Source organism: Micropterus dolomieu, linkage group LG08 (genome assembly GCF_021292245.1).
Source record: "Micropterus dolomieu isolate WLL.071019.BEF.003 ecotype Adirondacks linkage group LG08, ASM2129224v1, whole genome shotgun sequence".
Classification (NCBI taxonomy): domain Eukaryota; kingdom Metazoa; phylum Chordata; class Actinopteri; order Centrarchiformes; family Centrarchidae; genus Micropterus; species Micropterus dolomieu.
In genome coordinates, this window is record NC_060157.1 from 12,029,430 (window position 1) to 12,041,750 (window position 12,321).

The window sequence follows — 12,321 nt, forward strand, 5'->3', positions numbered from 1 at the left end:
ATGTATATATTTAACACGATATAATGCGTCCATAAGACATTATAACAGTTGTTATAATCAATTACAAACATGCATTAGGCTCTATAGCGAAGTTCATAATGTATTATGACCTTTTGATTTAATGTTTCATAACTAATATTAATACCAGTTTATAACAATGTGCGGCAAGAATCTCCGACCATGTTCCATAGTACATTATAACCACCGACTCTGCCTCGTTATGAATACGCTTTAGTCACCATTTACAATTAGTGACATAAAATGGAATAATAGCTTATAGTAATGTTTAAAGTTATATAGCATGTCTTTGTTTGCTTTAAATAAAGTGTTAAAATATTTATCCCTGTATAATATATTACAGGTGGACATAATACCATATGAACTAATTATAAGACCTTATAACATGTTATTGTTTGCTTTAAGTAAAGTGAAGTTTGCGCAGGAAAACATCTTTTATTTATGTTTCTTCACTTTATGAACAATCTGTATGAATTTTGAACATTTTCAACATAATTACATGCCTATGGACAGGCCCTAACAGATGCAGTGGACAATTAAAGACAACCACTTCACTATAACTATAAATATAACTTTAAACATTGCTATAAGCTATTATTCTAAATTGTGACTGAAGTGTATTCATAACGAGGGTCTTCTGGGTACTCCCCCAGAAGATCTTAAGCATTAAACTCTTGATTTCCTGTATTCTGGAGACATTTTCTGCACCAATTTATGGTGGAAATGTCTCTTATTTACACGAAGGGAAACAAAATTCATGTGGTCGGTGACAATTCAGATTACAAAATTATTATTAAATATGATGCAGTAATCAGCTTGTTTTAGTTCACCAGTTATTTTTTTGGGACAAGGCAGATCTGTTTTCTTCTATATTTACATTGCATTTTCTTTGTTTTCCTATTGTGCAAGTAAACCTTTCTCATAGAATTTTTATTTGTTATTTAACATTTCTTGTTGCAAGCTAATTTTCAAAAAACTTTTATTAAATGCTTTCAAAAAGTGGTGGGGACAAAATCAGCCATTTCAAAAAGTGGTGGGGACATGTCCCCATGTGTCCCCAGTGTAAATGACACCTATGCCAAAACAGTAGACAGCTGGTGTCATTGGTTTTAAAAACACTTCTCAAGAACGCTACACAATGTTGGGTGGGATTGTCACTGGAAGTATGTTCAGGGTGTCAGCACAGTCAACTCAACTCACTGCCCTTTTGACAAGCTGTGTGAGAGTTTTTCTGCCACCACTCCCTCATCAACAACTTCTTCATCTCCTACAATTAATGTCATAGTCTTTAGGTAAGACAAGTAACATGCAAGTATAAATTAATGAATACAAAGTTTTTTTTATAGTTTTTCAGACCAAATTTATATTATATGTCGTATGCATAGTGGTACAGTATGTTGCTAGTTTGGTATAATTACTTTTTAATATAGTTGCTTTAATAAATAATACCCACCCCACAGGTAAAAAGATTTCAACCCAAAGGTTTTAGTAATGGCAAATGCTAATTTCTCTCCAAATACTAATGTATTTTATAAAAGAGTTCATGTTTAAGATTAAAAAAAACACACAAGAAAAAGCAATACAAACATAGTGTTAATTCCATACTACTGTATCACCAGATCATTAACTACGGGCAACAAACATTTATGGTACCTCAGTTTAGTAACCATACCACTGAACAATTACTGTTGACCAATATTGATTTCAACCAGTCAGCTTTCTGCTGGTCCTCATGAATGCTTTTTTACAAAAGAGTTATACACAACATTGTGTCTAATATGAAATATTCCGGTTGCCACAGATGAACGTACAGTTTAAAACATCACAATAACACTGCAATGACAAAACCTCCAGAGTTAGAAATGATGTGCATTGCAATGTAGCAGCAACCACACCTAAAGTAAACAAGTTAAAAGCCAAGCAAACACACCCAGTCACAACGTAACATTTCACAATCACCAGAGCATTTGTGGAGTGCATTAATTCCATCTTGTGCAACCTCTACAATATGATCCTCGTTGTGTGGATAGATATCAGATATAGAATAAGATCTCTAAAATATGTGAGATGTTTGAGTCTGAAATGCACAAGTACAAAATCCAAACATTGTGGTCTATCTAAGAACAACTTTGCTGATAAAAAAAAAAAAATCCTAGTTCAGCTGTACCCTTTAAAGCTCTATCTTTTTTTCTTGAATTGTCTGGTGACAGATGCCTCCCAAGGTCTTGAACTTTGGCCCCAAATCATTCAGAAACTTCAAATCATCTCCCAGGTTGCTGAGTGACATCTGATCCAGTGATAGGCATTCGCTTTCCTGTCCCTCGTAGGCATACTCGTGGGGTTGGTACACTGGGTGCTCTACATGGTTTCCATTAATCATGTACAGTTTCTGTGGGAGGAGTTTTGAGGAGTCAAAAAAGGATTTCTGGGTAGTTTTGTCAAAAACTGGTCAGACCAAAATATATCTAAAAAACATTCAGTCTGCATGTATGATGTTATATTCATGGCACTTGACTACTTATTTCATTGCTCAAAGCAGAAACAGATAACCAAGATTTTATTTTTATCTGTGTTATGTACAGTATATTAGCATTCGGCCTGTACACCAGTCAGGGCTGTGCAGCGATTACAGTTTACTGAGTAAAATGGCTCCTGTTTAGATAGAGCTTTTATCTAAAGCCCTTTACAATTTACTGATTCACGCATTTGATAGCAGCCAGCTACCATAGAACCTGCTGTTCTGACCATCTGGAGCAATTTGGGGTTCAGCCCAAGGATACTTCAGCGTGTCCCAGTAAAGTCAAGTGTCTTACGGTGGCATTCACATAGCACGCCCTATGTAAATCTGTGAGATGTGAGACAAGCTCTCTTACCCTGTCAATGTGATCTGCAATGTTTTGATTTGACAGCAGGCTGAAAGAGCGTTGGTACGTTGATGATCGTCCCTGTTCACAGAGAGGAGGATTGTGAGCACTCAAAGCCAAAATATAACGTATGGGCTCCCCACTGCTTAATTAACACACTGTATATGCAATAGGAAGTATATATAGTGCAGTCAAAGAGGTTTATATTTTACATAATTATTAAAACACACTAATTCAATGAAGAGCAATACTTACCTTGTAGGTGTTGTTCCTGTTTGTAGTCCAGGTAGAGTACTGAAATTCAGGAAATAAACAGATTCAGTCTTAACAACTCTCACTCTCTCACTCTTTTCTTCTTTTTACTGGAACCAGATAGCACTTGCTAGAATTATTTTTAAATAAATGAAAATGTTTGATGAAAATTGCCTCAGGATTCATTTCAGTAATAACAATAAAATACCTGGGTTATATTTTTTCCTTGGTGAGAAAGACCGCTTTTTTATCTGTCTTTCTGTGAAGTGATTTCAGGACATCAGCCCTGAATCCAGATCTGTCCCAAAAGCTAATTATTTCAATAAAACCACTACAGTAGACAGACAGAAGCAAAAAGACTACCACACAAACAAATGGGTCCAGAAAACAAACCCCTGCTTATACTAGAATGTGCCTTTGTGCAACATAGACTGTAGAAAATGATTACACATGTAGCATTAAAAAACAAGTTGGGGCATCCCCTTGTGGATTTAAGCTGGTATTGTACAGATTATCTATAAAACACACCTATCAGAGCAATTGATCTCACAGATGCTAAGTTACATTATTAGATATAGATATTGTCATCACAGCTGTTGTTACTCACTATGCTTTGCCCTCCGTAGCTTCTGAGACTGTTTCTTTGACGCTGCATGCCCAGTGGGTTCATGTTGGAGTTGATCTGTAGAGGATATACAGTCAGGTTAAATCAGGGTGGAAGAGCGTAGCAAAGGACAGCAAGAGGCCTTGCCTGGTACTAGCTACAGATTTTTAGGTCAAATCTGCTAAAACAGATGAACACTGTTTATTCTTAGTTAATTTATTGTTTGAAAATCATCATTTGAACAAGTCCCACTGCTGTAAACGGTGCAACAATTACTCTGAATCATTGTAATTCATTGTCTTAAATTGCAAACACACAATGGAGACCATTTAAAGACCTGTTACTCACCATAGTGGGCCCTGAGTTGTTGTACATATCCATGATCTGGGTCATTACTGGGGCCACCTTAAACATATATTTGAGCAAAGCAAATTAATGAAGCAACCTTAGAAACAGAGCCCAGTAAAAATGGCTTTGTATTTTTGTCTATGGCATTTAAGCGCTTCATTCAGTGTTTGAACAGCAGCCACAAGATCAGTTCTTGGAAAATAAAACTTCTGGGGTAAAAAACAGTTCACGCTCACTCAATTCCTTAAAGTTATACATCTGCTCGTGTACCACAAATCTCAAATCTCACATTCACATACTACAATACTCCAATGCTTCACAGTTATCTGCAGTAAATGTGATCAGTGCATCCAAAAGAGAAAAAGCTGTCCCTCTCTGTGGGTATTCCAGGCAGTCCAAGATGTCTTCTTTGTATCGTGTCATGCCACATGCTAAAGTTCCTCCTGTAAGCTATTTGTTACTCAGTGCTGTACAAACCTTTTAATTTAATGCATTAATGTATCTCCAGCATACATTATGTACACTCTTACGTCACATACCTGTCTTATCTGTCATCACTTCAGGTAGATAGACCAAAGAAAGTAACATTGTTCATTGTAGCTGTTTAAGACTGGCCATTTTCTTTATGTAACGCCTTTGGTTTATCTACTGAGGCCTTTCGACACACCTTGAACTTGTGGCAGCACTTACACACCTAAGTCAGGTCTGTGAAAAAAGGTCTGTGAAAAAAGTCAACCACAAAAAGGGGAATGAGAGGCTGAGGAGGGAGAGGAAGAGTACCTTCATGGTGCCCTGTTTCAGGCCGTCTGTCACAGCCACACTGTTTGTAGGCGTTAGGAGCAGAGTTGGCTCAGCCTGGCAGAGAAGAGAGAAACAATAAATAATATGATAAGGTACCCAAAAAATTGGTAAGACAGTGTGATTGGTGGAGTAATATAGCATGATGTCACTGTCTTACTCCCTCTAATTTGCACACACATAACACAACCTACACACCTTGCATTCGGAGGCCCCTGCTTCTTGGTTATACTTGATGAGTGTCTGGCTGCCCTCATCCTCCATCATGGGAATGTGCTCTTTCCCTCCACACTCACACATAAAGAGCAGTAGCAATACTGCAGACATGCATCAAAATAACACTGAGAACAGAGTGTGCACTTTGTATTTTCAACAATCTTCCTCATAATTAAAAATTCCAAAATACAACTTAATTTCCTCAGAGAAGTTGATTTACATCTAAATGACTTGATACAAAGACACTTTGACGGTCACTGCAGGTTTATCGAGCATGACTTTTATGGTTTTATTAATTCTTCCAATGATTGCCATACTCACACAAAAATAAGAGGAGTCCGGCAAAGATCAGTCCAATGCCAGGTACCCCAAGGCGGGATGACAATGGCTTTTTGCTAAGGCAAACGTCCCCCTTTCCACAATCACACACCATCACTACCAGAGTTTCACGTCCAATCATGTTCTGTTGGTCCTGAATCTCCAGGGGCACTGAGTAGTTACCATAAGGTAGTGAATTCTGGCTAATAAGCCCACCTTCTTCACCTGGTGAAGGACGAAAAGAGAGGTGTGTAGATATACTTGAATTGGAACAATTTAGTTTTTTTAGTAAATAGGTTTACAGATATGTACTAACCATAGGCTGGGTCTAGTTTCCATTGCTGTTTCAGAGTTTTGTCATCACCTCCCAGGGAGAAGACGAAGGGCCCACTAAAGGGATGGATGTCTAAGTCCTTGACTGGCACCATGACCTTGTTAACCTTGTTTCCACACATAATGGTGCGATTATTGACCAGCTTAGGTAAGTTGTCATTGATATCTCCAATGTGGATCAGGACAGTGCATGTACCTGTGGCTGGAGGCTCACCTTGGTAACCACGCAAATAAAATAGAAAACACTTTATTAACCTAGGCTTTTAGTTTACTAGTGGACCATATCATACAGCTTGTGTTTGTTAATATACAGCAGAGCTCCTTCATACCATCATCCGTGGCAGCAATGATGACTGTGTAAATACTGTCCTTAACATAGGGAGACTCTCTGTCCATCTTCTTAGCTGATGTGATTTGTCCTGTTTTGTTATTAATGGCCACCCAGCCAGCTGGATCTTTTAACAATGTATACCTAATCACAGGAGGAGAAATGGAAGTAGAGCAGAACATAGTAAGTAAACACAGTGAATTGCAGCTGCTGAAAACCAAAAGTGTAGCTACAATTAAAAAAATGACCCCAGTGACAATTTCAAACCTAAGGTCATGTGGGTGGCAAGACTGTGAAAGGTTGTATGCATTTATATGTTTGTGTGCAACTTCTAGACTGGCATTTAAAATGTCCAGTATTTCTATTAGCACACAAAAGCAGGCACTGACAGAGGTGCTACATAATTATAATTAGATGAAGTAAGTTTTATTTTATACAGTATGCCAGATTATCAGGTAATTTCCCATAATTTCCTAAATTCACAATTACGGCCTGAACAATGCATTGGCAGTTAGGTTATTAAGGATATATCCATATGGCTATCTGCTTGCCTAAACTAAACTTACTGTACAGAAATGCCAACGATATGTCTTTGTAATTTGGAAACAGTGTAAATTTATTTTTAAAAAGTCAGGTTATGGTGTGTGTTTATGTTGAAAAGCAAACATTGAGATTTTTTTTAACTCTCATTTTCCAGAAAAATCCAGTATAAACTGGGCTCTATTCACAGTACACAGATTATTAATTCAGTATGTAGTCACCAACCTGATGTTGTTATTCTCGACATCATGGACCTCTGGAGTGAACAGCACCTTTCCTGGCTCCTCCTCTTCCTTCTGGTACACATCTTCTGTTTTTCTCTTAAACTCAGGTGGGTCATTGACATCAACCACTTTCATTGTGATGTTGACTGAATCTGGTTGCGGAAGTGTGGATGTACCAATAGATTTATCTTTACAAACAAATAAGGGTTCCTCATTCTCTACCCCGATCTGCAGTTTGGTCAAAGTTGTCTTCTCAAAATCCTTCCCCTGGAAGAAAAAAAACAAGGTCAGTACTAGTGCAGCTGCCATTAATGATAAAAGATAAACTTTGTTGGATTTCAGCTTGGCCCACTGTAAATCAACGAAGATTTACAGAATTACCTTGATGACACTCAGAATACCCTCATTAGTGTTGGGGTCAGTTTCAAGTTTGTAGTTTCCTTCCTCGTTCCCACTAATAAAGAAGTATTTTGCACGCCAGCCAGGGGTTTTAGGAGTGTCTTTGTCCTCTACCGCAACTCTCAAAACATCGTTGATGACGGCCGATTCTGCCACTTCACCTTGGTACTGGACGGGCAGAACAGTATCTTCAACATCAAACATCATTTTAAAAATCGACTTAATAATAATAATTAAAAAAATATATTATTATCATTATTATTATTATTATTATTATTATACATGCCTTTCCCTCCTTGAATGTTGGAAGATGAGTGTTTGTGTCAATAATATTGAGAATAACAACAGCAGTGGATGTAAGGGACGGTGTTCCAGCATCTTTGGCTTGAACAGTAACTTCATACTTCTTTTCTTTCTGAAATATATAAAATATGGTATTTTAGATATTGTATTGACAAATCTGCATGTTTGTTACCATGGACTGTATGGTACTGCCCACTGTTGTGAGTACTCACATCATAGTCAAAACATCCTTTAAAGGTGAGTTGGTGCACATTGGCACTGATCATCTTCAAACCAATCTTAGGCTCTTGAGGGATCTGTTTAATCACACTGACAGTGATTTCAGAGTTAGATGTGTTCCTCTTATCTCTGTCTGTGACCAGCAGCTGCACTGGCAAGTATCCTACAAGAAGAAACAAAGAGGAGCGAACATGTTGTAGAAAAGTAGGAAGTGGGCAATGGGAGAAAAAGTACACAGTATGAATGAAGAGAGGATGAAAGAGGCAGCCCAGGTTTGATTAATATTTTCTCACATATTTATTTAACCCCCTACTTCATAAGAAGTCCTCTATAGACGTATACTTGTTTATTGTGTTAATTTACTTTACTTTGACGTGTCATACTCAGTGACTGCAGGCAGAAAATATGCTCATAGTACTCTTATGAGTCATTTGCGCAACTGTATACTCACCCTCTGGAGTATTTTCCATCACATTTTCTTCATATCTGGATGTAGAAAATGTAGGTGGGTTGTCATTGACGTCCTTTATCTCTACATTAAAAGCCAGTTCCCTGTCTATATTCTTCCCTGTCTGTTTGTCCACGATATCAAACCTAATCTGTGGGTAAAATAATGGTTAAAATCTGTGTAAAGTGTATTTTATCATCAGAAGGATTGGTAAACCAGTATTAGCTCACCTTGAAAACTTCGTATTGCTCTCTGTCGACAGATTTAAGAGCAAAGACGGTTCCGTTTTGTTCATCCATTCGGAACACTCCCAGAGGCTCCTCATTCACACCCATTCCACTTATAACGTACTTGTGCGTTTGCCCCTGATAGTCCTTCATGTCATTAAACATCTAGTATCAAGACACACACCATTGAGCTGTTATTATTTGCATGCATTGCCCAGCCAGGATCTGCCTCACTGACCATTAATTTCATTTACAAAATAATGTCCTCACCTGCGAAATTTGTTTGGGGAATGGCCCTTTATCTTCCTCTTCTAGTTCAATTGTCGACAACACCCACCTTCTTTTGGAACGCACCAGAAGCTCCTGTTGAACCCAGAATGTTGATCAAACATATAATGGTTATAATTTCTGCTGGAACCAAAACATTTTAGCAGGAATTCCAAACATGAAACAGTTACCCTCTTGACACGTCCGCTGCGGTCGCCATGGAGAGACTCTGCCAGGGCTGTTAATGCGACCTACAACAGAAAAACTGGATAGTGATACTTGTTTTTACCTTCACATTTTTGCGTTTAGTGTTTCTTCTAACCTGCATGTCTAGACTGTGGGAGGAAACCAGAGCAACCAACCAATTTCTCTTAATTTGTCTTTGAGCAGTACAGTAATTGATAGTACTGAGAAAATAACGAGATGTATTAGGTCTTCATAAAATCAATCAAAGAAGCTATTAATGAAATTTTAATGGAAACACATCTAACAAAACTTCAGTTAATAGCAAGGCATGTGAGTCACTAAACTTATTTTTAATCGTATGCCTTTATTAGAGGAGAGATGACAGATCAATACATATTTAACAGATACTTTTACTGACAGTGATATTCAAGTGTATCCCACAGCCTTCCTAAAACAGAACTTAATGGCCCGTGGCCAAAAATTCAAAGATAGTTAGTAGGCCTATGTGAATGAGTTTAAAATGTTTTATCGTTGTTGTTGTTTAATTGGAAAGTGAATCAAGTTACATGAAAATGGGCATTCTTTACAATTAAGACTTTAAAGAGAAAAAGAGAAAAAGGACAAAAGGCACACAACCCACCAAACCCCATTCCACCCTGGCCTAGTTGAAATCACATACCTACGCACAGAAAAATATAAGAGAACTTAGACTGGTAGGACCTGCAAGCCTATAAAATATGATTGAAAAGGCTGCCAAATGTGAAAAAAACATGTCAGTGTTTCCTCTCATCGTAAGAAGAAAAACATAGCAAGAAAAACATAACATCAGTGAGGCACTGTGAAACTGACGGAGGGTTTGGAGACTTCTACTGTAAAAGTATTAGACGTCTGGCAAGTAAAGATCTATGTCAAATTGATTCGACCTGACTCGTCTGAGATCCCAAGAAAAGCAATTAAGAGGCATGGGTGAAGATGTATTCCTATTATAGTTAAAATTATTTTGAAATAACCTGACCAAAAGTTGTATAATTGGGAACAGACACCTATCACACTTATTACATTTACCTGACACTTTATTCCAAAGCAACCTACAATTGCTCTATATGTCAGAGACTGTGCACTTCTGGTGAAATGAGTGGTTCAGAATCTTGTTCAGAGACACATTAGTGGATGTGGAATAGAACTCGCGTCTCCCACACCAAAGGTATGTGTCTTATCCACTGCAACACCACTTCTTATTTACTTCTGGGAAAAGAACAGATAGTCTTGCTTTTGAAAAATGGACCCTGTGTACAACCTTAAAGTCAATTAGTAAAAGACGATGAAAAAGAAGATGAAAGTTCTTAGTCCATCAATCACTTTCTGCCACCACTAAGTCACTAAGTTGGAGTCCTAGTTCTCCCTCCCAAGAGTTGTTGTTGTTTTTTTTAAATAGCAGTATAAATAGTGGCAGAAAATGAGGGATGAGAGAGTTAGGTAACCACATTTAACAAAGTGCCCCAGCTGGGAGCAAACCATAGACATTGTAGCTCATGGTTGCTATCTTATTATTTTTATTTCTAAATTCTTAATATCAGTGTCTGACATCTGACACCTTCTTCTGGATAAAAGCTACCAATAATCAGACTGACAGACAGTAAATAGTGTTTAGGACAGGTGTTTCAAATCACTGTGTTCTCAGGGCAACATCAAGTCACCTCATAATCAGACTGAAAGCAACTTGGTTTTCATTGGTTTTCACTTGAATGAAGATGTGGTGATGTTGATGGCGATTCAGAGGTCTGCATCAAGAATATTCATCATGAACATGGCTTTCCCATCCTGTCTGTGACATCTATTTGCTAGCAGGCATATCACTAGAATAGGTGTGTATTAACAAATACCTTTGTGATTGGTGTGGGAACCAAATGAAATATTTGTTTGCAAAAACAGATAAATGCCATTCTTAAAATGAATAAACCCCTACATGTTTAATTGACATTTCCTTGAGTGCACAAAAAACATAATTAAAAAATAAAAAATAAAAACAGAGAACCCTTGCAAATTAACCCTTTATGTTTACTGGAAAGTGAAGTGTAACACCTAAACACCTAAATATCCAACTTAATTCATACAGGCACCGGGAGCAAATTATTAAGTACAAGTATTTAGGGATATTTTTAGAGAAAGACATCTCTAGTTGCATTCAGTTGTTAAAACTGATTTTTTAAAAAGAACTGCCTTTCAGCCGGGTACGGGTAGTGGTGCACCTCATAGCAAGAAGGTTGTGGGTTCAAACCTCGGTTTGAACTCCACACACCGGCCTTTCTGTGTGGAGTTTGCATGTTCTCCCCATATCCGCGTGGGTTCTCTCTGGGTGCTCCGGCTTCCTCCCACCGTCTAAAGACATGCAGGCTAGGTTAATTGGTGTCTCTAAAATTGTCCTTAGGTGTGAATGGTTGTTTGTCTATGTGTGGCCCTGCGATGGACTGGCGACCTGTCCAGGGTGTATCCCGCCTTTCGCCCAATGTCAGCTGCGATAGGTTCCAGCTCCCCCGCAACCCTGTACGTATGATGTGCAGTTGAAGATGGATGAATGCATGGAACTGCCTTTCAGCATAACCGCAAAAGATAGGACAGATGCAGTAGCAACTAACTTAATAACAGTAAAACGTGTACATTATAACCCAATCAAATTCAACAACAACAACTCTGTTTAATATATGTGTCTTTGTTAAGTGTTGTTGTACTCCAATGGGTTTTAAGGAGCTCATGTTACCATGTCCACAACCTGTATTTCCATAATGTAATTCCATAGAACTGGTTTCGCTTGATGAATTCATCCAACTGCTTTTAACCGATTGAAAATCAGTAACTGCATGTCTGTGATGTACTGTTTCTGTGCATGTTGACATTCTATGCCTTATTTTCAACTTCACAAGTAATCACAAGCTAGACAACTCTTTAAAAACAAATACTTTGTGATAGATGTAGCCAGACATTCACTTGGTTTTTTGTGTTCACTGTTAACCAAAATGTTGCTTGTTTAAACAGCATGATGCCTTTTATATGAAATATATATAACTACAGATAATTCAGTATTTCATGCCTACCAAGAGGAAGAGGGCAATGGTCCTCATCTTGAGCCGCTCTGCTTGAAATCCTCCGTGTGAATACTCCAAAAGAGTCAAAGACAGCTTGAAAATGAGTAGCGCTGAAGACAGCCCACAATGCCTGCAGGCAGCAGGTTGGCTGACTTTGCAGTTAACAGAGGGCTGTTTGTTTCATGTGTGCAGATATGTGTGAAGTCGCGACGTTAGATGTGGTGTTTATACATACAATTTGTGTGTAGGACAAAACCAGTTGGAGCTGTGCTTTGTGCATACTCATCTATGTATTTGTTTTTATATCTAAATATTTTGGGAGTGTATAAGTTAATACTGTGCTTCC

At 37.9% G+C, this 12,321-nt stretch overlaps 1 protein-coding gene across 1 annotated transcript; it reads right to left on the reverse strand.

The window, feature by feature from the left end:
* Positions 1-1,309: 1,309 nt before the first annotated feature.
* cdh26.1 (cadherin 26, tandem duplicate 1) lies at positions 1,310-12,011 on the reverse strand. Its single transcript, XM_046056935.1, has 19 exons — positions 11,985-12,011; positions 8,898-8,957; positions 8,710-8,802; positions 8,443-8,604; positions 8,216-8,363; positions 7,758-7,927; positions 7,529-7,657; positions 7,225-7,410; positions 6,845-7,110; positions 6,081-6,223; positions 5,735-5,965; positions 5,422-5,643; positions 5,083-5,201; positions 4,867-4,941; positions 4,087-4,143; positions 3,742-3,816; positions 3,138-3,176; positions 2,892-2,963; positions 1,310-2,407 (listed from the first exon to the last, which is right to left on the reverse strand). The coding sequence occupies exons 1-19, from the start codon at positions 12,009-12,011 to the stop codon at positions 2,189-2,191; spliced, it is 2,493 nt and encodes an 830-aa protein (XP_045912891.1). The 3' UTR covers positions 1,310-2,188.
* Positions 12,012-12,321: the final 310 nt, after the last annotated feature.